The sequence below is a fragment of the Sinocyclocheilus grahami genome, unplaced genomic scaffold, assembly GCF_001515645.1.
Source record: "Sinocyclocheilus grahami isolate Dianchi unplaced genomic scaffold, SAMN03320097.WGS_v1.1 scaffold446.1, whole genome shotgun sequence".
NCBI classification, from domain to species: domain Eukaryota; kingdom Metazoa; phylum Chordata; class Actinopteri; order Cypriniformes; family Cyprinidae; genus Sinocyclocheilus; species Sinocyclocheilus grahami.
The window spans coordinates 655,066-680,419 of NW_015505625.1; the positions used below are offsets into that span (position 1 = coordinate 655,066).

General features: G+C 37.2%; 1 protein-coding gene and 1 pseudogene across 1 annotated transcript in view; one reads left to right on the forward strand and one right to left on the reverse strand.

Moving 5' to 3' along the window:
• The window catches only part of LOC107552300 (cleavage and polyadenylation specificity factor subunit 1-like), a 22,364-nt pseudogene extending 6,460 nt beyond the window's left edge, over positions 1-15,904 (forward strand).
• A 5,788-nt stretch (positions 15,905-21,692) lies between these two features.
• The window catches only part of adck5 (aarF domain containing kinase 5), a 39,048-nt gene continuing 35,386 nt past the window's right edge, over positions 21,693-25,354 (reverse strand). The window contains exons 12-16 of the mRNA XM_016234184.1: positions 24,484-24,562; positions 24,310-24,401; positions 23,400-23,652; positions 23,156-23,272; positions 21,693-21,949 (exon numbers count right to left, since the gene is read on the reverse strand). Of these exons, the coding sequence (XP_016089670.1) occupies positions 21,847-21,949; positions 23,156-23,272; positions 23,400-23,652; positions 24,310-24,401; positions 24,484-24,562 (644 nt within the window). The 3' untranslated portion in view covers positions 21,693-21,846. The remainder of the gene's footprint in view (positions 21,950-23,155; positions 23,273-23,399; positions 23,653-24,309; positions 24,402-24,483; positions 24,563-25,354) is intronic.

A 25,354-nucleotide genomic window follows, 5' to 3' on the forward strand; every position in this document is an offset into this window, starting at 1 on the left:
ATTAGTGGTGACAAACGATTAATCGCATCCAAAATAAAAGTTTTTGTTTACATAATCTATGTGACCCTGGAGCACAAAACCAGTCTTAAGGGTAAATTTTTCGAAATTGAAATTTATACATCATCTGAAAGCTGAATAAATAAGCTTTCCATTGATTTGTTAGGATCGGGCAATATTTGGCTGAGATACAACTATTTGAAAATCTGGAATCTAAGGGTGAAAAAAATCTAAATATTGAGAAAATCGCCTTTAAAGTTGTCCAAATGAAGTTCTTAGCAATGCATATTACTAATCAAAAATTAAATTTTGATATATTTACGGTAGGAAATTTACAAAATATCTTCATGGTACATCAATCAATAATAAAAATCAATAATTTTGACCCATACAATGTATTTTTGGCTATTGCTACAAATATACCCCAGCTACTTAAGACTGCTTTTGTGCTCCAGGGTCACATATGTGTGTGTACTGTGTGTATTTATTATGTCTGTATAAATACACGCATATACATGTGTATATATTTAAGAAAAATATGTTATGTTTATATATTAAATATATTTATCTGTAATATAAATAATATAAATATATATGTAAATACATGTTAAATATTTTCAAAATATATTCATGCATGTGTGTATTTATATATACATAATAAATATACACAGTACACACACATATATTATATAAACAAAAACGTTTATTTTGGATGCGATTAATCATTTGACAGCACTAGTTTTAATGTTTGTTTGTTTAGTTTTTTTGGTCAAATTTATTTGATACAAAAATAGAGTAACAATAGTAAAATTGTTAAATATTATTGCAATTTAAAACAACTGCTTTCTATTGTAATATATTTTAAAATGTAATTTATTCCTGTGATGGAAAGTTGATTTGATCTTGTCACATGATCCTTCAGAAATCATATGCTGATTTGCTGCTCGAGAAACATTTCTGATTAATAACAACGTTGAAGAAATTTCAAAAGAATAGCATTTGTTTGAAATAGAAATGTAACATCTTAATTGTATTTACTGTCACTTTTTTTATCTATTCAATGTGTCCTTGCTAAATGGAAGTATTAATTTCCAAACTTTTTAACTGTAGCTTATCAGACTCTATTCAAATTAAACTGCTATTTATTTATCTCATTCAAAATATTTATTTTTTAGGCAGAAATCAAGTTTCCTTCCCAGTTACATCATTGATGTTCATGAACTAGACGAGAAGCTCCTAAACATCATCGATATGAAGTTTCTCCACGGTTACTACGAGCCCACACTGCTTATTCTGTTTGAGCCCAATCAGACTGTCTATCTGATGATCAGCACTTCATTACATGTATTTCCGGTCTCAGTCATATGCATTCAGTCTTTAGCAGCGGTGTTGTTTGTTATGTTCAGGCGTGTGGCAGTGCATCACGACACGTGCAGTATCGTGGCCATCTCTCTAAACATCATGCAGAAGGTTCATCCGGTCATCTGGTCTCTCAGTAACCTGCCCTTCGACTGCACTCAGGTCATGGCTGTGCCCAAACCCATCGGTAAGATATCATCCTCGCTCACCTCTGCTCTTACTGCACCTGCATGAGCTGGTTAACCTCTGGTTTTATGGTAGTGCTTCTCAACAAGGTCCTCCATTGTCTGCAAGAGTATGTGAAGGCCCCCAGCCCTTGGTTTGTTTTCAAACATTGTTCTATTCTAATGGCACTCCAGGTTTCTGTTGAGTAAACAATAATAGTAATAATAATAGGGATGTAACAATTCACTCAACTCACAATTCGATTCGATTCACCAATTTTTTTAACAAAATGAGATTTAAGACAAATTATAAATAAATGTGTCCTTTTATTATTGCTTGGACAAAATGCTGCATGTTTCTTTGTGAAATTGAAATATAACACTATACTAATATAGCACTTGTAAATTATTGCTCTTTTGTTGGTTTTGATTGCTTCTATTGTCCTCATTTGTAAGTCGCTTTGGATAAAAGCATCTGCTAAATGACAAAATTGAAATATAATGTAAATGTAAATAACAAAACTAAATGTAAATTTTAAAACAAGCCCCAAATCAAATAAGTAACACAAATAAAAGAAACCTCTTCATATAAACAAACTAAGTCTTTGTCTGTGCTCTTTCCTTTTAAAATTAGAGGCAACCACTGCATTTTAATCATGATCCAAACAAAGATGCTGCATACATGCAACATGAGCAGTTTTTAATCTAAATTAGATTGTATAATTTCTAAATTTGAAGCAAAAACAGAATGGTTTGACTTCAGTTTTGTGAAACTATACATAAATATATCTGCATGAAACAGAAACAGCAGACGAGCTGAATGATACACAGATTCACTCTCTGCCAGAAGGCGGCGCTTAAAGCGTTTTCTTGGTTTCCGCTGTAAACAAAGCAGCGCTGCACTTATGAACTTTAATATGCATTATACAGAGGCAAGATGAAAAGAAAAAATACCATCTACACTATTATAAAGACAGTAAGTTCCCCTCAGACATACATTCATATAAACTCTTACCCCTAATTGAATCTCAACCGATTTAAATCGTCTCAGTTTTTACGAGTATTTTCGATTTATTAATTATTTTATAATTTAATGAAAAATATTTTACACTATTTTAGAAATATTACAACTCCGTTTCTACCAAATAAAATATTTTAGAAGTAAGCATAATTAGTCAAATATATTTTCATTATAAAATGCCCATGGTATTTTAAGACTTTATTATTATATAATTAAAGGGGTCATATGATGCTGCTAAAAAGAACATTATTTTGTGTATTTGGTGTAATGAAATGTGTTTATGTGGTTTAAAGTAAAAAAAAAAAACACATTATTTTCCACATACTGTACATTATTGTTTCTCCTCTATTCCCCGCCTTTCTGAAACGCGTTTTACGTAAACATAAAACCTGTCTGCATTTGTGATCGGAGAAATGACAAACAACAAGTGCTACTCTACACTGCTCAAAACTCACGTTTGAATCGTCAGTGGCAAATCCTTTAAATATAAAAAACGTACTTACAGTCTGTGAGTCAGAACAGCCGGCATTGTAGTCTACTCTCCCAGGATCAGGAAACAGTCCTCCATAAAATGTGCTGCACACATCTGAATATTTGGGTTGAAGTGTTCTGGAACAGTGTTGTAAATACAACTTAACCACTGATTTCTAGTCGTGTCCTCTTTTGGAAGACCAAACAAAGTAGTTTCACTTTCACAACGAAACACACGGCGGGCTAGAGTGAGCTGAGGCGGCGGGCTTGAGAACGGCGCGCCTGGCGGATGCGACGAATGAGCGGCAACCACATGTGACGACCCCGGGCTGGACTCCGCTTCGTCCACAGTGAAAGTCGATCCGGTGATCCACAGCACTAAGTTGATGTATTTCCTCAGCGACCAGCACGGATCAGCTCTAGGCATGACGAAGCAGATATCGTCCGCTTTTGGAAGACCAAACAAAGGAGTTTCGCTTTCACAACGAAGCACACAGCATCTTCACGACATGACGGCAGCAACAACAATACTACAGCGAGAATAAAAGTCACACCTTCTTTCTTTGCGTAAACATTTGGGCGGCGTTATGCAAATCCCACATCGTGACGTAGATATGTGGGGGTGTGTTAGAACGAGCCGTTTTAGGTAGACGTGGTTGACTCTTAACTTTTATAAAGAATATCTCTTTGGATTTGAGACTTTAGTCTTTGCAACTTTACAGATCTTCTTTATGCACCAAGAGATTGTAACACTCCAAAGAGAAAGGAAAAATTTAAATCGCATCATATGACCCCTGAAACTCTGTGTGTCTGTAGTCTCCACCAGAGGGTGATGGCGAGGGTCCTGAGGAGGAGAAGCGCGAGCCCACAGTAGAAGATGACAAGAACAAACACGGCTTCCTCATCTTCAGCAGAGAGGACTCCACCATGGTAATCAAAAGCTGTATTATGTATAACATACTACTAGGCAGTAGGCATATGACGGTATCAAATTTTCATGTTGCAATTAATTGCTAATGCTTTTGTCACGTATACGGTATTATCACGATATTGAAATTTAGTTGCAAAAAGGGTTGTCATATAACAGGTTTAATAACTTTCAAAGAACTGAACATTTAAATACAATAAAGCAATACACAAAAAAATTTATAAAGTAAAAAATGTCACACAGATTAAAGTGCAAAATAATTGTAAAGACCAATAGGCAACACTTTACAATAATATCTTGTTAGTTAACCATAGTTAATGCATTAAAGGTGCCATAGAATGCACTGATACAATATTTTAAATTGTTCTCTGAGATCTACATAGAAGGTATGTGGCTTAGGTAAGGGCAAAAAATCAGCAGAAACGGTTTTACATGTCCTTATACAACCCTAGGATTTGTCCCTAGAATGAAATGGTCAGTTTTTACCTAATTTGGAAGGGTCATGAACAATAATGTTGAGCTCTGCTCTGATTGGCTGTTTCACAGTGCGGCTCATTTCAATAACTCACACAGCAGGAAGGAAACACAGGACAATTATATATTTCAATACTTTCTCTCACAGTTATATCGTTGGGTAATTATACTGTATATAAAATGCGGACATCAGGGAGCTGCTATTAATATTCGGGGCATTGAAACTGCTTTCGAATGTACGATTACGTTTTACTTTCACTTTCGAGATTTGCGATCGCACGTGCTCTGTGTAAACTACAGCGGCAGTACTTACCACACATTTTACAAGATCAGATGCTTGTCAGTGTTGCTCAGCATCTGTAAATTATTCGCCATCATCCTCAGTCATCTCTCCTTACTCTGTTTATGTGGTAAGTGAAATCTTATATACTGTAATGTAACAGGCTACTGCTAGCAAGCAGCTAACCATGTCCCTTTAGTGGCTCACGTTATTTTATCAGAACGCGCTTTATTTGTTTTCGGTGCCTTTCTGAATACAGACACCAACCCATCCCTGCACATCACATCCCCTGCACAGCCTGGAACATAACATTTATTTCCATGATCTGCCATTTTCGCTATTATCCTAGCTTGTTTCTTCACAATACCTGCAGAACTTCTGATGATTCGGCTGTGCTGGCGGCTGGCATAGAATATGGGCGGGTATATGCAAATGTTGGGGGCGTAACTATTAGTGATCCCGACTGTAACGTCGCAGTCGGTGTTATGTTCTGATTTGTCTATTTTTCAGTGGTCTTTTGCATTCTCGAGATTTACATAAGAAGGAGGAAACAATGGTGTTTGAGGCTCACGGTATGCCATTTCCATGTACAGAACTGTTATTATTCAACTATGCCAAGGTAAATACAGTTTTCCATTCTATGGCACCTTTAACATTAATAATGAGCAATAGCTACATTTGCTGCAGAAGTTATTAATCTTTGTTAAAAAATACAACCGTTAGTTCATGTTAGCTCAGGTCCATTAAATAATACAGTTACAACTTTTGATTTTAACAACGTGCTATTCAATTTTAAAATTGCAAAAGATTAATGAATGTTCAGAAGAATTTTTCATTGGCAGTTTGTTAACTAATTAATTAATAATGTTAACTAATGGAGGCTTAATGTAAAGTGTGACCAAACAATAAAGAATCAAAATATTTTCAAACAATATCTAGGGCATGATGTAGTACAGATTAAAATGTAACAATTAAAAAAAAAAAAAAAAGCCTATTAAGTCTAAATATTTAAGTATTTGGCGCTGTGATGAACACCATAGCGAATACAAAAATCTGAATGACTGTTTAAATCATTTAAACACGTTTCAGAAAGTAGAGCAGCTGCTTGGTTTCCGGGGTTTCCGGGGTAACGGCTGCATTTCTGCTGTTCAGCGCCATCTGCTGTCAGATGTCATGCTTATGTGTCTTTCACGCAGCATACAGCGGTGTTGTGCATTGTGACCAGTTGATGGGAAAAGTATTCTTAAAATGCATTCAAAAAATCGGGATGATTTGTATTGGGCTAAATAATTATTCACTGTATTTTTAAGTGCCCATGATAACAATATCGTGCATGTTCATTACCGTGATATACTGCATTACCGAATACCGGCACATGTCTACTAGGCAGTATATGTATACTATATAGTAAGCAGCATGCTAGTATGTCATTCCAGGCAGCTAGATATTCCCATTACTGCTTTCTCATATGAGCTCACTGTCTACTCTTCAACCGGTCACAGTGCTTTTTTTGAGGCAGTTTATTGTCATGACATTTTTGAGGACACATTCACTCTTCCAGTGATTCATTGCTCTTGTGGTGTGTTTAGATCCTGCAGACGGGTCAGGAGATTATGGAGCTGGACACCAGTGGTTTCGCCACGCAGGGTCCCACTGTGTATGCGGGCAACATCGGAGACAATAAATACATCATCCACACAGCTCCACTTTATCCCTGTGGACTTGGGCTCTCCCATAGTGCACTGCTCTGTGGCCGATCCATACATGATCATCATGACAGCTGAGGGAGTGGTCACCATGTTTGTGCTGAAGAGCGACTCGTACATGGGGAAGAGCCACCGCCTGGCACTGCAGAAACCACAGATCCACACGGTCAGTCCATACAGACCTCATGTACAATACTGGCCAAACGTTTGCTTTTGAGTCTCTCAAGTCTCTGATGATCACCAGGGCTGCATGTATTTGAGCAAGTTATTTGAAATGCAAAATGAAATTGATCAAAATACGTTTATGCTTAACCAGAAAAAATACATACATGATGCTGTTTTGTTTATAGTTGTTTAAGCAACTTAACTAATTATAATTGGTTTATAAACATTATTTTAAACATTATGCACTTTTTCACAGTCATGTTACCTTATGCTTTGAATAAACGTGCATTAGTAATATTTTGCTGGATGCGCCCTCTTGTGGCCTCAGAAGAGAAGCCAAAAGCTTTTCTTCACCCTAACTGAAATTATGCAATTTAAGTTAGAATATAATTCGAATTTTGATAATATTTAAGTACAAAATTCGAATTTAGTTTTTTAGCTATTTTGACAGCCCTATAAAGCATCCTTGCTTAAAATAAACATTTTAATATTAATTTCTTAAAAGAAAAATATCTTAACTGGCTTAAATTTCTTGAACAGTAGTATTATTTTATTCTGAATCTCATGAAAAACATCTAGGTTGTATTTTATCACAAAATCTAAACCAAATAAAGACTATGAATCATATTTTTAGGACAGAAGACTTTAGTTTTTTTGTATTGTGGCATTATATTCATGAAAATTAAACACATTTTCACCCATATTCTTATCACCCTATTGGGTCTGAGTTTTTTGTAAATCCCATTTTACTCTTGTGGTGATTCTCATTAGATTCTCTTTCCTGAAATGCAGTATGTTTTTATTGCTGAATACCTTTTAAAGTGTTCTCAATGTTTAACACACCACAAGAGCAATGAATCAATGTAAGAGTGAATGTGTCCTCAAAAATGTCATGACAATAAACTGCCTCAAAAAAAGCACTGTGACCGGTTGAAGAGTAGACAGTGAGCTCATATGAGAAATGTGTCAGGCACATGTTGATCAAGAGCTTCTCATCTATGAGGCCTTTCCATACGACCAGCTGCAGGCTCAGAGCAACCTGAAAGTGCGCTTCAAGAAGGTACAAACTGACACTAAATACTCTCCGCAGGACGTTTACTCTAGTGAGGTTTGAGTGATGGTGAGTGGTGGCTGTGTTTTCTTCCTGTCAGATGCCTCATAACATTAACTTCAGAGAGAAGAAGTCCAAAATGAGGAAGGACAAGAAGCCTGATGGTCAGGGAGAGGAGACTCTGGGGGTCAAAGGTCGAGTGGCCAGATTCAGATACTTCCAGGACATCTCGGGATACTCTGGGGTACGTCTGTCTGTGACTTGGTTTGAAAACTGAAATGTATTTATCTGATCGTGTTGATGGCCTTGCATTGTGTTAAATTCTAAATGTATACAAAACTTCAAATCATCATGTAATGTCTGGCAAGCAGGGTTATTTTAGTGTTATTTATATACTATTATAGTATTTTTATTTATACTTTGCTCTATTAAATATTCTAGCTTTTATTTGGGGTTTTTTCACTTTTTATTTTCATTTTAGAGTTTCACTAATTTTGTTATGCGCATTTGTCATTTTTATTTTTTTTTATATTTCTGTTTAGTTTTATTTTTCATTTCAGTCTTAGTTTTAGTAATTTTTCTACTTCAAATTAAACCTATTTTATTTCACTTAGTTGTCAAGGCAGCATTTATTATTTTAATTTAAGTTGTTTACGTTTTTCACCTAATTTATATTCAATTTTATTGTATTCTTAATTGTATTTTATTCTTAGAAACCGGTTTTGTCGATCATGCTTGTCTGGCAAGCAAGTTTATTTTATTTTTCAGTTTTCATTTTAATGTTAGTTTATGTATTAGTAACTTCATTATGTGCTGTTGTCATTTTCTTATTTCTATTTCTAACTTTTTTTATTTTTAGATCAGCTTCGATTTTAGTACTTCTTTTTATTTCAGTTAGTTGTCAAGGCAACATTGCTTATTTATTTCATTGTATTTTATTATTTTATATTTTTGTATATTTTATTTCAGCTTGATTTCATTTACGGAAAATCATTTTTAATAGTTTAACTTTTAAGTTATCAATAACAACCGTACTTGCTAGTTATCAGAGCTGGTGTAAGACATTGGCACCAAATTCTTTTCTCAAGCCAGGCATAATTTGTAAGAGAAGAACTACATAAATGTTTGGCACTGCTTGTTTTTCAGGTGTTTATCTGTGGGCCGTCTCCTCACTGGATGCTGGTGACCTCTCGTGGGGCGATGCGGCTCCACCCCATGACAATAGACGGCGCCATTTAGTCCTTCTCTCCCTTTCACAATATCAACGGTCCCAAAGGATTCCTCTACTTCAACAAACAGGTACAGACAAGTCCTAAAATCTACACTTGCATTTGGTATTAGATCACATCTCAAAAGTGTCTTTCATAATCCACTGTATCAGGATATCTGGAGAAAATAATCTTGACAGGTTTAGGTTTAACTGAAGTGTGTTTGTCGCTTTAGGGCGAGCTGAGGATCAGTGTGTTACCCACATATCTCTCATATGACGCTCCCTGGCCTGTCCGCAAGATCCCACTCAGGTGTACTGTCCACTATGTGTCGTACCACGTGGAATCAAAGGTAATGCACATGCTGTGGGCAGGAGATGATGAGTTCACTGCATTTAGTAACTGAGCTCGTCTTGACCCTTTTTAAACATTTATATGAGCCTTAAAGAGATTCACCCAAAACTGAAAATTCTGTCATCATTTGCATCTGCCATCTCACATTTTTCTAGAACTCACTCACTTTCTTTGGTGGAATTTTTTAATTTTGAAGATTTAAACAGTTTTGGTTTCCATCAAGTTGAATTGTAAATGCATTGGAAGTCAATGGTAGCTAAATGGTTTGGTTATGGCAACATTCATCAAAATATCTTTTGTGTTCTGCAGAAAAAAGAAAGGTGCAATCACATTTACCATTCCTCTGCAATATTTTTAGCAGCCTAAATCCAGTCATTTTAACAATATAGTAGATACAACAATTACTATTTTAACAAAATCGTAATTTTGTATTAGGACAAAAAAGTTTGCAGGTTTTGCTTGTGTTCAATTTGGTCACACAAAATTGTGTTATGTTGACTAATTAGACTGGCTGTTTTTGCTCATGTGCCCTAAATATTCTATATATAAATGAGGTCTGTTATGACTGGTTACACTAATCTGCATAAATAACATCTGTGTCCGGCATTAAAGGTGCTGTATGTCATTTTTTGACTGTACTAAAGCATAAAAAGTGCATTTAGGGAACATGTTAAGTTTACATACTTATTTCTCCGATTATGACTTTGAAATGTGTGTTCTGTGTCGGAATGTCTGTTTTTGTTTCGGTCTGTGTGACCACGCCCACTGCCAGTTTACCCAATAGTAATTCAACACCCCGGGTTGCCAGTTGGCGGAAAATGCAGCATATTGCAGCCTTGGAAGCCAGCAAACGAACACGGTCAGAGATCGCAGATTCTACCCGACCTAAAAAATGGCGGCATCCATCTAAACTGCTCTATGACCAGAAAAATATTACACCGCAAATATACAGTGGATTCAAAAAGTATTCAGACCCACTTTTTTCAATTTTGTCATGTTGCAACCTGATACTACAATTTTAAATTCATTTTTTCTCTCATTAATCTACACTGTCTGTCCACCGATGTTCCCCATCCATCCTGACCGAGCTTGAGAGGATTTGCAAAGAAGAATGGCAGAAAATCCCTCAATCCAGGTGTGCAACGCTTGTTGCGTCATACCTAGAAAGACTCGAGGCTGTAATTGCTGCCAAAGATGCTTCTACTAAGTACTGAATACTTGTGTAAATGTGATATTTCAGTTTTTTTTTTGTTTTTAATACATTTACAGACATTTCTAAAATTCTGTTTTCACTTTGTCATTGTGAGGTACAGAGTGTAGATTAATAAGAAAAAAAATGAATTTAAATAATTGTAGTATCAGGCTGCAACATAACAAAATGGAAAAAAGTGAAGGGGGTCTGAATACTTTCTGAATGCACTGTATATACTCAACAACTTTCAGTGTAAAGCCTATCCTCAATCTGGCAACCCGCATGAGCGTTGAGTCTGAGGAGGAGGGCGCATTTTGAATTTGTGCTGCAGTACCCGTTACAGCCACTAGTGCTCAATTTTACATACCACACCTTTAAAGGGTCATATGATGTTCCTAAAAAGAACATTATTTTGTGTATTTGGTGTAATGAAAGGTGTTCATGCGGTTTAAGGTTAAAAAAACACATTATTTTCCACATACTGTACATTATTGTTTCTCCTCTATGCCCCGCCTTTCTGAAACGTGTTGATTTTTACAAAGCTCATCGGCCTGAAAAGCGAGGTGTGCTCTGATTGGCCAGCTATCCAGTGTGTTGTGATTGGCTGAATACCTCAAGCGTGTGACGGAAATGTTACGCCCCTCACATACTGTGATGCCCTGTTCGGCCAGAGCACGAGACAAAAACATTAAAACCCATTATAAACGAGGCATTTGTTGCATCCAGTGGGGACATAATTATGGATTATAATGACTTACACTGTCTTTTTACACGTTGCGTTGTAAACATAAAACCACGTCTGCATTTGTGATCGGAGAAATGACAAACAAGAAGTCACACTGCCTACACTGCCCAAAACTCACGTTTGAATCATGACTGGCAAATCCTTTAAATATAAAAAACTTACTTACAGTCTGTGAGTCAGAACAGCCGGCATTGTAGTCTACTCTCCCAGGATCAGGAAACAGTCCTCCATAAAATGTGCTGCACACATCTGAATATTTGGGTTGAACTGTTCTGGAACAGTGTTGTAAATACAACTTAACCACTGATTTCTAGTCGTGTCTTCTTTTGGAAGACCGAACAAAGTAGTTTCGCTTTCACAACGAAAAAACAGCGTCTTCACAACATGGTGGCGGTGGCAGCAACAATAAAGTTAAGCCTTCTTTCTTTGCTGCACATTTGGGCGGCGTTATGCAAATCTTCCCACATCGTGAGGTAGATATGTGGGGGCGTGTTAGAACGAGCCGTTTTAGGTAGGTAGACTCTGAACTTTTATAAAGAATATCTCTTTGGATTTGAGACTTTAGTCTTTGCAACTTTACAGATCTTCTTTATGCACCAAGAGCTTGTAACACTCCAAAGAGAAAGGAAAACTTGAAATCGCATCATATGACCCCTTTAAATGACTGCTGCCATATAAACGTGGCAGTCATATGTTGATCAGTCGTGTGTGTTTCAGGTGTATGCGGTGTGCAGCAGTGTTAAAGAGCAGTGCACATGCATCCCCAGAATGACCGGAGAGGAGAAGGAGTATGAGACCATCGAAAGAGGTGGAACGCTATTTGCTTGCATGGTGACCCATACTCGGAATTAGTGCTCTGCTCTGCAGTGCTCACCCATCCAAAGTGCACACACACACACCGTGAACACACACCCGGAGCAGTGGGCAGCGATTTATGCTGCGGCGCCCGGGGAGCAGTTGGGGGTTCGGTGCCTTGCTCAAGGGCACCTCAGTCGTGGTATTGAAGGTGGGAGAGAGCGCTGTACATTCACTCCCCCCCACCTACAATCCCTGCCGGTACGAGACTCAAACCCGCAACCTTTGGGTTATGAGTCCGGCTCTCTAACCATTAGGCCACGACTTTCCCATGTGCATATGGATAAAGTGAATGTGTCTGCTTTGATGGGGTCTTTATTATTTTAATTGTTGTTTTCTCAGATAAGCGGTACATACACCCTCAGCAGGAGAAGTTCTCCATTCAGCTCATCTCTCCGGTCAGCTAGGAGGCCATCCCAAACACACGGTGAGAGCACATTCACACAACCTAAACTTTGAAGCTTTAAAAAGTTCATAAAGACATTACAAAAGTAATCTACGTGAATAGAGCAGTTTAATCCAAGTGTAATCCTTCTGAAGAGATGCGATCACTTTGTATGATGAACGGATTTAATTTAGGCCTTTATTCATATAAACATTAAGCATTGCACATACATAGAGCCGTTTACCATATTTGATGTGTCTTTATGAACATTTTGACACATAAAATTTAGGTGGAATGGACTTTCAGTGGAGGGACAGAAATATTTCCGCGCATCGGGGAGCTGCTATCAATATGCGGAGTATTTAAATCACTTTGGATGCAACTCGTGTTGGATGCAGGGTTGCCAAATGCCAAATTCACAGAATTGGGCTGATTTTAAACTGTTGAAACTGTCACACTCGTTCGTTTCGCTCTCTCTCTCTCTCTCTCCTAAGTGAGAGCCTATGGTGAGAAGAAGACTATTCGTCGATGTCTTGCGCTGGAGATGCAAACAGCTGCACCCGGGTAACGTCATCTTGCACCTCTGATCCAAAACGAGCCGTTTTCTGAGGGTTATTACATAAATGCTTTTTTATTGATGATGAGGACATTTTAAGTGATGGAACTTGCTGGATGTATTAAGCATACAAACACCTCTTCTGTATCAAAAGATCAAGGGAAATGTAGTTCCTCATGTCATGACCCCTTTAAAAATGTCTTCAAGATGACATGAACAAGGCAGTCACTGACATGAACATGAGTAAATGATGATGATCTGTCTGTGTCAGCATTGATCTGGAGGAGTGGGAGCCTGTGACGTGTATGAAGACGGTGGCTCTGAAGAGTCAGGAGACTGTGTCAGGCCTGAAGGGATACGTGGCCCTGGGCACGTGCCTCATGCAGGGAGAGGAGGTCACCTGCAGAGGAAGAGTGAGTCTTCACCTACACACACCTGTCAACACTCATGCAGAAACTGTGGAAGTACATTAATATATGTCCAATAAATAAGCTTTTTGATCATTACTCAATAGCATTTAGTTACCAATGTGATGCCATTGTAGAAATACTCTTTACAGGTGCATTTGATTCATACGATCAATTTATTCCACAACTAAAAGTTAAAGAGTGCAATATGGCTGGGCATGTAATCGCAAAATGGGATAAAAATATTTGTAAGGTACAACGTTTAAAACTGCAACATGCATGACTGCTTTTAGTTAATTGAAACGAAACCGCATTTGCTACAAGGCTTAGTGGGATTATAAAATAACAACGGCTGCAATTTAAATTTGAGGTCTCTCTGCATGTTTTCTATAAAAATACAAAAAAGATAAATTATAAGAAATTAAGGCGGACAGAAATCGTTTTGTAATTTTCCAGTTGTACTGTAAAGTAAAAAATAAATTGTTTTTCTTGAATACATTTTTGTTTTTAGAGTGAAGTATTGCAATAGTAATATTTCTTATTTTGCTTAATGTTTTTATTTAGAAATAAAAATAATTATTATGATTTTTAATAATGAAATATAATTGGGAAATATAATTACAAAATTGCCTAAATTGTGCAGCCCTACAAACAAGCATAGCAAACTTGTATTTTTCTTTCTTTCTTTTTTCTTTTTTTTAATTGTACAATAAAATATAGCAAAGGCAATACTTTATATTATAAAATATAATTCTTATTTCATTCAATACTTTTAATTTATTAATGAAAACAATACATTATTTATTTAATATTAAATTAGAATGAAACTTTTATTAAATTATTAATATTATTATTGTAATTAGAAAATCACATTTCAGGTCAGTCTTTTATGTCGGCACCTGTTTCTGTTGATCAGACGTCTGATCTGGGTTTGTTTTCTCTGTGACAGATCCTGATTCTGGACGTGATTGAGGTGGTGCCAGAGCCCGGTCAGCCCCTCACCAAGAACAAGTTTAAAGTGCTGTATGAGAAGGAGCAGAAGGGGCCCGTCACGGCTCTCTGTCACTGCAGTGGATACCTGGTGTCTGCCATCGGACAGAAGGTAAACGCCACGAATATGTGCTTCATCACTTAAAACACAATGACCTTTCTGTTGATTCTGTATAATGTGAGTGTGTTGTGTGCGCGCAGATCTATTTATGGAGTCTGAAGGATAATGATCTGACCGGCATGGCCTTCATCGACACGCAGCTCTACATCCATCAGATGCACAGCATCAAGAACTTCATCCTCGCCGCTGATGTGATGAAGAGCATCTCTCTGCTGCGCTACCAGGAGGAGAGCAAGACGCTCTCGCTCATCAGCAGGGTATCTGCCAAGAGTTTGCACTCAAATATCAGCCAATGACACTCAATCCTTTATGATTAATTTGATTTAAAGGGATATATTTTTGATTTTGTGTTGCTGCCACTTTGCAGTCTCCTGAAATTATTGTCATTTCACAGTTAATTATGACTGGTTTCAAATCTTGATCTTCTTTTCCCTCTTGTTTGGCTTGAGTGCTTAACGTACAAAATTGAACGTGGTTTAATATTGTTTATTATTTGAGTACTTTAGATTCACAAATTGTTCCAGCGTACCTTGAGGTCACAATGCATACATGCTTCACAAAATGCGTTCAGTTTGGATATAGTTGTTCCATTCCTCTTTTTGTTTCTTCATAGGATGCAAGGCCCCTGGAGGTTTACAGCGTAGAGTTTATGGTGGACAACAACCAGCTGGGCTTCCTGGGTAAATGTCTTATTATGTGTTCACACAGAAAGCGAATTTAATTATTCACGCGAGAGGATTACTTACAAAGTCAATGCAAAGACACGAATAGATGCAAATTTGCGCCGGGCGACGTGATACACCTCAATCGCGTCTTCCACGCAAGTTAAAAAATTTGAATTTGAGTGGAAAATTTGCATGATGCGTTGACGCTTTAAACTCACTGGTTTGACCTCTAAAACCCTCTCTCAGTTTCAGACAGAGACAAAAACCTGTCGGCCTACATGTACCTGCCAGAAGGTGTGTCATTTATTTGATTCTCTCTGCAGTACCATGAGACTTTGCTCTTTCTCAGTGTCTGATATCAAACATATGTCCTTTATTATACCGCCTCCAGCCAAAGAGAGTTTCGGAGGCATGCGTTTGCTGCGGAGAGACGATTTTAACGTGGGAGCATGTGAACGCCTTCTGGAGGATGCCGTGCCGTGGCACTCTGGACCCCGCCAGCAAGAAGGCACTCACCTGGGACAACAAGCACATCACATGGTTCGGTGGGTCTCCTCAGCTGTATCTCTTTTGAACACCTTTGCACCCTAGCGGTTAATGGGTGTTCATGAAACAGAATTATTTCTCTATTCCTGAACTAGTGAACCCAGTTTGATTGTCTGTGTGTGTGCAGCTACGCTGGACGGTGGCGTCGGCCTGCTTCTGCCCATGCAGGAGAAGACGTACCGCAGACTGCTGATGCTGCAGAACGCCCTCACCACCATGCTGCTGCATCACGCGGGGCTCAACCCAAAGGCCTTCAGGTACTGACTTGCCTGCTAATGCAGGGCTCCAGAGTGCCACCATTTTTTCTGCCGGTGCGACTAGATTTTGCCATCACCGCATTGTCCAACTCATAAGCACTGCATACTAGAAACATCAAACAGCAAACGAAACAAAATCGACTGAAACGTGCTACTCGTTTGAGCTGCGCAGCGCGGACCGTTTATCAGCTCGGACCAATAATTGAGCGCAGTGCAAGTAAACTGATCCGAGTTTAGAACAGATTTACTCGGGAGCCAGTGTTGATCTCGCAATACTAGCGAGGTCTAGTGAGATGCATTTAAACTCTACACAGAATTCTCCGTTATAAACAGATCACACAGCGCTGACGTAGAAAACCAGAAGTAGTAAGGCTAACTATTTCCAGCACTTTAAAGGCGTCATATGATGCGATTTCAAGTTTTCCTTTCTCTTTGAAGTGTTACAAGCTCTTGGTGCAAAAAAGGATCCAATTTAAATAGTATTTTTAATGGGATGACCAAAATATACTTTGTGGTTAACAAACACACTTGTGTTAAAGAAAAAAAAGGAAGAAAAAAATACATAAGATTACCACTATAACCAGTAGATGGCAGCAGAGCATCACTTATGGGCTTATTAGTCATTCATTTCTACTTTTTGCTTTATATTTTTAAATTATTATATCACTATTATAAAATATCAAATCATCAAGAAATCTAATTTTGTCAGTTTTATTTGTGAATGAAGATATATAGAAAAATAAGATTGTGTTCTTTTTTATAATCACTGGTTATCGGTCAGTTACATAAAATACTATAGTAAAATAGCCCATATTAATTTTCTATATTAACATTTTGCACATTACTGTTGTTAATAGAAGTACATTTGGCACGCTTCCCAACTCAAGCTCAGTGCTTTACTGTCAAATGTGTATTACCAAGAAATAAACGTGTAATATTATTAGTAACTGCACTTATTACTGCAAAACAAGTCATTTTATGATTAAATGATCTTTCATTTTAATACCCCCACAGCGCTACCAAATCTGCTCCTGGCGCCACCATCTTTAGTCTGGAGCCGTGATATCAACCAAAGAAATCTCACAACGGTTCAGCTTGTGTCATTTTATTACCCCAGTTTCTGTTGTTTTGGTATTCAACGCTTTTTGACCAATGAATTTCCATGAGTAGTTGTAGATTTGCATTTTTATCTCAGGGAATTTTGTGCATTTCTGGAATTGTCTTTTTCTTTGGAACAGATTGACTTAACCCCATAAGGCCTACAGTAATATATTTGTTATACGCACATTTCTAAAGCCTCTAAATTACCAACATGAACAAAACTTTGCTGAAAAACCTGATGAATACAATCTACTACATGCATTGTCGTCTGATTGATAATTCATACTTTATCATTTTTTGCAAGTAAAAGGTCTTTTATTATCATTGTAAATACATTCACCTTCAGCCTGTGGTTCACGTGTCTTTCTGCGGGGAAACCTTTCCTGATTTTATAAAAGAAACATAAGAATAACTTTTTATATTGTTAGTAATATTTCAAGATGAACACTTACTGCACTGAAGCAACTTAGGTTTATTTGATTATCCATACATCTTTTTTACAATCATTGGTCTTTCGATAACCGTTTATTTGTTCATCTCTCAATCATCATTGAATTGCATTGCATTATGTATTTTGGAACTACAGAGCTTCGATCATAAAACTTAATCTTATGACATTATTGGAAGATATAGAGTGACAACTGATATTTATATGCACTTTATGCTGTATAAATGCCATTTTTGTTCTACTCTAGTATGAGCTCCATATTCTCACTATATCTTACAATATGAGCCAGAAAAGCCTGATGCATCAAAAATGATACTCGACAAAAACACTTTTTTTTTTTTTTTTGTCTAAAGGAAACGGTTCATTTCCCATTTTTCTGACTATGATTTTATGTCAGGCTTTAGTTAATATTGTACAAATGAGACTCTTATCATGCAAATTGTACATGAGCATTTCACAAAAATCCAAATATTTCCAAAACTTTTCATGATACTTCCAGGCCAGATGTGACATTTCTACAGTTCTTTGTTGGACTCAAAGATACTTACTGTCACGATAGGCCAGAGGAAATAAAATTATGCAGGAAATATATTGAATAATCATTTGATATATTTAACAGGTTTTCCATGTGTCCTTAAAGTCTTCGATTTAGTTGTATCAAGCTAAATCAAATTAAATGACTTAAATGATACATTTGAGTCTCTGTTATTATTTCAAGAGGTTGTAAATTTGGGGACGGAAAGACGAGAATGATTTTATTGAATAAATATGAGCGCTGCAACTTTCAGTCAAAACACAGCGTGGGTGTTTTTATATCAGTGTATCGCTGAAGGGAACCGCCTGTCTTCAGAAAAGTTTCGATGGCATTTTAATTTCATCATTCCTATAATGACTGATAAAGCAGCGTTTATGAGCGCAGCTCTGCTTTGTGTACAGCCCAGAGAAACTGCTATATTTCTGCCGTCTTACAAGCGCCACCTGCTGGCAGAGAATTGCCAAAATAATCCCATATGCAGCAAACACACAGTTGTAAATGTGAACCAGTGGATCGACAAAAAGCTAATATGCCTTCTAAAAATCTAAAGAATGAAGACGGTAAGATATAGGTTTAAATTCATATAATAATTGATACTTTTGATTCATCCCTTTTCTTAAAATTAGTTTTTAAAGACTGAAATTGGAACTTGTATTTTTATGAAATTGTATAAAACTTTTTTTTGTGAAAACCTGTACTTGAACTTTTTTTTTTTTTTTTGTAAGTTTAATATGTTACCATAGACATTGCCCTACCCTGCTCATATGGTATTAATTAGGTAGGCTTGTAGTCTTGACAAACTTTATGTGTGTAATCTTACAAAACGGTAAAAAAAAATCCTGCAAATAGCCTGATTTAAGCAGTACTGGAAACTGTGCTGGAGCCTAGTGCCTGCTTTTTCTTTTTTTAGAGTTCAGTAAACAAGAACTTAATAGAAGTTAATGTGCTTCAGAAAAAGAAAAAAGCCAATGAAAACAGTTCCAAAAGAAGCCAAAGCATTAAGATGATCCTTATGCAGCAAACACACAGTTGTAAATGTGAACCAGTGGATCGACAAAAAGCTAATATGCCTTCTAAAAATCTAAAGAATGAAGACAGTAAGATATAGGTTTAAATTCATATAATAATTGATACTTTTGATTCATCCCTTTTCTTAAAATTAGTTTTTAAAGACTGAAATTGGAACTTGTATTTTTATGAAATTGTATAAAACTCTTTTTTGTGAAAACCTGTATTTGAACTTTTTTTTTTTTTTGTAAGTTTAATATGTTACCATAGACATTGCCCTACCCTGCTCATATGGTATTAATTAGGTAGGCTTGTAGTCTTGACAAACTTTATGTGTGTAATCTTACAAAACGGTAAAAAAAAATCCTGCAAATAGCCTGATTTAAGCAGTACTGGAAACTGTGCTGGAGCCTAGTGCCTGCTTTTTCTTTTTTTAGAGTTCAGTAAACAAGAACTTAATAGAAGTTAATGTGCTTCAGAAAAAGAAAAAAGCCAATGAAAACAGTTCCAAAAGAAGCCAAAGCATTAAGATTATCCTGCCCCCAAAAAATAGTCGCTTACTGTAGTTACAAACACTGCGGCCGGTCACACTTTATTGTAAGATGTCATTGTTTGCGGTGTAATTATACATTTAAGTACTGAGTAAATGATTAATATTGCATGTACTTACTATATGGTTAGGGTTTGGTTTAGGGTTACTTGCAGCAGTACTGGAAACTGTGCTGGAGCCTAGTGCCTGCTTTTTCTTTTTTTAGAGTTCAGTAAACAAGAACTTAATAGAAGTTAATGTGCTTCAGAAAAAGAAAAAAGCCAATGAAAACAGTTCCAAAAGAAGCCAAAGCATTAAGATGATCCTGCCCCCAAAAAATAGTCGCTTACTGTAGTTACAAACACTGCGGCCGGTCACACTTTATTGTAAGATGTCATTGTTTGCGGTGTAATTATACATTTAAGTACTGAGTAAATGATTAATATTGCATGTACTTACTATATGGTTAGGGTTACTTGCATGTAATTATGCATCATTTATTGTTATAATAGTAAGTACATGTAACAAGTACACCTTCAAATAAAGCATTACCCTGCTGCCTTCAAGTGCTACTAGAAATGCTCATAAGTATCTTCCTCCTTAGAATATTTTGTAAAAAAAAAAAATATTTTTTACATTATTGCATGTTGACATCCAGAACAAACATGCTGATAGTCCAATGCTTTCAGTGTCATTATTCTTTACTTCCATCACAGATGATTTTGACTCAATGAATACAAGCTCACAGATGATAGTAGTGGGATGAGTTTAAGTGGACAAAATGATTGGAGAAATCCAGCATACATCACCAGACAGAAGTCTGATACTGCACCAAAAGATAAAGCTTTGACAGTTTGATTAAATAATGAGGTAAAGAAAAAAAAACATGGATTTTTATGAGCTTTTCCGTTTGTTTCAGATCCTGGATGATCTTCTGGAGATCGACAGAGTAACTGCTCACTTCTGAAGAGCTCATGATCCTCTGCCCACTGTTTTAGATTTCAATGTTTTGATAGAAACAAACTTGTCATACTGTTTTTTTTTGTTGACAGAAAGAAGGAAATGCAGTACCTTTACTGGTATTGCATTTCTTAGAATATTTTGTAAAAAAAAAAAAAATTTTTTTTACATTATTGCATGTTGACATCCAGAACAAACATGCTGATAGTCCAATGCTTTCAGTGTCATTATTCTTTACTTCCATCACAGATGATTTTGACTCAATGACTCAATGAATACAAGCTCACAGATGATAGTAGTGGGATGAGTTTAAGTGGACAAAATGATTGGAGAAATCCAGCATACATCACCAGACAGAAGTCTGATACTGCACCAAAAGATAAAGCTTTGACAGTTTGATTAAATAATGAGGTAAAGAAAAAAAAACATGGATGAATCATTCTCAATAAGATGCATTTTCAAAATAGGCTGATTTTTTGATTGGTTCTGATTTGAAGACAGGTGATATGAACAAATGAAACCGCAATATAAGTGATTTATATTCAAAATGCATAGCACTGTAGAATACATACCCAATCTGACAATAAGTAGTCATTTTTGACAGCAAAACCCTCTGTTCCAACTGCATATCACCAATTAATCACCAAAATCCACATAAATACAATATAAAATGGCCACATTTTTAAATATAATTAGTAAAAAGGTTTTTGTCATCGCAATATGAACTGCTATTATTCACCAAAATTGCTAAACCCCACGAGGTAAAAGGTTTTTAGCATAATTATTTACTTTGTTCAGACTGATTGGTTTTATTATTGCCACCATGAAAATATAACCATGAATCGTTTTGGTGTATATCATAACTGATAAAAAGCTCGGCTTTCAGTGAAATGCAGCTCACCAGCGCTTATTTCAGAGAAAAGCAACAGAGAGAGTGGTTGTGTGAGAGGTTCCTGGAAACTCAAGCTCAAACCAGCAAGTCGTTAAAGGGTTAGTTCACCCAAAAATGAAAATTCTGTCATTAATTACTCGCCCTCATGTCGTTATGTGACATAAGTGGTTCAACTGTAATTGTACTATTTTAACGATCTCTTCCTACGTTTCTGAGCTTCGATCGTGTAAGGATCCTTGCTGTCTATGGGAGGGTCAGAGAGCTCTCAGATTTCATCAAAAATATCTTCATTTGTGTTCTGAAGATGAAGGTCTTATGTGTTTGGACCGACATGAGGGAGAGTAATTAATAACAGAATTGTCATTTTTGAACTAACCCTTTAAAAGAACAATCAGCACTGAGTGCAAAGGCCACACGCAGCTTGAGTAAAACCAGAGGCTCAGAGGAGAGACGATGATAACGAGGTGCGAGATGCTTCATTTCAGATACTGATACACGTCCTGGTCCAGCGTGATGAGGCTGCAGTAAGACAGCAGCTTGAGCAGAGAGCGGGTGACACTCATGAGCGCCATCTCTGACCTGGAGGAACACAATCAATGTGAGAGTTCATCTCATGCATATTACACAGAAACATAGCACAAATAGGCTAAAACGGCACGCTTGATTGATGTGTGATCTGCCGCTGAGATGAGCGTCACAGGGTTCGAGGATCTCTGCAATGCTGAAAATGCTAAAGATAACGTGGAACGTCACAGAATTCACCATAAACTCGTCAGTTACACGGAACCTCAAACCTGGAAAAATTAACACTCCGTTTAACTTGATGACATTTTGACAGATATATAGTACTATTATACTGTAGAATGAACATCTCAAACTTATAATAATATTAAGAAAATGGTAAAACTGAATTTTTTCATGTTAACGGCAAACCTCTGTTGTGCAGCACTTTGGTGAAAAAAATAAAAGGAGTTGTTTTTATTTACATTTGACAAATTAATTAAATTGTTACTGTTTTAAGCCTTCGTTTGATTACCACCATTTTTTGAATAATAAATGTGTATTAAATCATAAATCCAGAAAAAATCAAACGGACAACAGAGAATTTCAAAGTAAAAAAATAGACCATAGGGCCCTATTATTGCAAATAAATTATTAAAATGTTTTATGTATTCTGTTGACATCTTTCTGATTATTTAAAGGGATAGTTCACCCAAAAATGAAAATTCTGTCATCATTTACTTAACCTCGTGTTATTCAAAACCTGTTTAATTTTCTTTTTTTCTGTGGAACACAAAAGAAGCTGTGTTATATATTTTGATGAAAATGGGAAACCAAACTGCTGATGGTGCACATTGACTTCCAGAGTATTGGGCAAAAAATACAATGAAAGTAAATGGGGACCATCAACTTTTTTTTTGATGGTCTTTAGTGTTCAACAGAAGAAAATAACTTATGAAACAACTTGAGGTTGAGTAAAGGATGAGAGGATTTTCATTTTGGGGTGAACTATCCCTTTAAACCACTAAAATGGAATAAAAAAAAAAAACCAACAAAAAAACACTAAGTTTGGGGGAAAAAATAAATGGAAAACATTGGGCCCTAAAAATTTAATTTCTGTTAAACATTTGATAAATTGTTAAACTGCATAAGGTTTACGATTTTAATTAATTAGACAATTAAGTTGACTACCAAAACATCAAAACAAAATCCAGAAAAATGTAAATGGAAAAACGTATCATTTGGGAAGAAATGAAATGGAATGAATCTGATTAGCGTTATCACCTTAAAGCGAATTCAAACTTGACGCTCTCCCAGAAGGAGCAGACCCAGCGGAAGACAGACAGTCTAGACAGCATCCTGGTGTCGTCGGCCTGAGCTCTGCCCCATCCCCGCACAGCGCTGAAACACACACACTTCACTCAAATGATGAAGAGAACCCAAACAAATACTCAAACGATTCAGCTGTATTGGAGACATAAATCCACAGATATCTGGATCAGCGGTGAGGGGGAATCGTGTCTCCTACCACTTGGCCATGATGAAGTAGCGGTCGACTGGAGCTCCCAGAGTGATGTTGATGCAGCGGACGGTGTTGATGTTCCTGAAGACCAGCAGCATGGGCCGCGGCATGGACTTCAGCACCTGCATGATCTTATCAAAGCGGTTCACGGCCATGTCACGCATGTAGGACGTCTCCTCTCGCGTCAGGATGTTACCCAGACCCAGATCCCACATGTTGATCGGCCGCTGCAGCAGCATCTCACTGAAGAGAAAGTATTCTGGGACGGACCAATGAGACGATAACATTTTCATTTCTCTCTCCTTATTAGCTGTATGCATAAAAATGTACTGATAAAATCGTTATATTAATTTATATTAAGATTTATTTATATTATGTTTGTAACATTTTAAAATATTTTTGACTTATGCTCTGTAAGGCTGCATTTATTTGATCAAAAATACAGTACAAAATTGTGATATATTACTACAATTTATAAAAACTGTTTTCTATTGTAATATATTGTAAAATGTAATTTATTTCTGTGATCAAAGCTGAATTTTCAGCATCATTTCTCCAGTCTTCAGTGTCACGTGAGTCTTCCGAAATTAGTCTAATATTCTGATCTGAAATAGAAATCTCTTATAACATAATAAATGGTTTTTATCATCACTTTTGATGAATTTAAATCATCCTTGCTAAATAAAAGTATTCATTTCTAAAATCCCCCCCAAAAATCTAATTCAGCTTTGATCACAGAAATAAATTACATTTTACAATATATTAACATAGAAAGCAGTTCTTTTAAATAGTAAAATAGTATTTTGGATCAAATAAATGCAGGCTTGGTGAGCAGAAGAGACTTCTTTAAAAAACATTAGAAATCTCACTGTTCAAAAACTTTTGACTGGTAGTGTATGTGAGAAAAAGCTGTTACCTTTGACCCCGAGCTGATTTGCGTATGTCTTCATGCCGGCTTTATCACGCAGGATTATGGATCTCCACAGCCGACACAGAGCCGCTTTGTCACTGACAAACACAGAGAGTCTGCGGTCACCATCTGTTTCATGCAGATTACAGTGATGCCGGTGTTTATTCCTCACGTTCTCACCTTTTACTGAGGTATTCGTACAGCCCATGATCCAGCAGAACCAGCTCAGCTTTATTATCTGGACCTCTTCTGACCAGCACTGAAATCAGCCACACTTCACATGGGTGACTCACACTCTCACACACACACACACTCGCACGCACTCACTCACTCACTCACTCACTCGCTCGCACTCACTCACACACTCACTCGCTCACACACACACACTCGCACTCACTCACTCACTCACACTCGCTCGCACTCACTCACACTCACTCACTCACACACACACACTCGCACTCACTCACTCACTCACTCGCTCACTCGCACTCACACACTCACTCGCTCACACACACACACTCGCACTCACTCGCTCACATGCTCGCACTCACACTCACTCACACACTCGCTCACACACACACTCGCACTCACTCACTCGCTCACACACACACTCGCACTCACTCACTCGCACTCACACACTCGCACGCTCGCTCACACACACTCGCACGCACTCACTCACACATACTCACTCGCTGGCACTCACTCACACACACTCACTCGCTGACACTCACTCCACTCACTCACTCACACACACACACACACGCTCGCTCGCTCACACACACTCGCACTCACTCACTCACACACGCTCGCACTCACTCACTCACTCACTCGCTCGCACTCACTCACACACTCTCTCGCTCACACACACACACTCGCACTCACACACTCACTCGCTCACACACACACTCACACACACTCGCTCGCACTCACTCACACACTCTCTCGCTCACACACACACACTCGCACTCACTCACTCACTCGCTCACACTCACTCACACACTCACTCACTCACACACACACACTCGCACTCACTCACACACTCCCTCGCCCT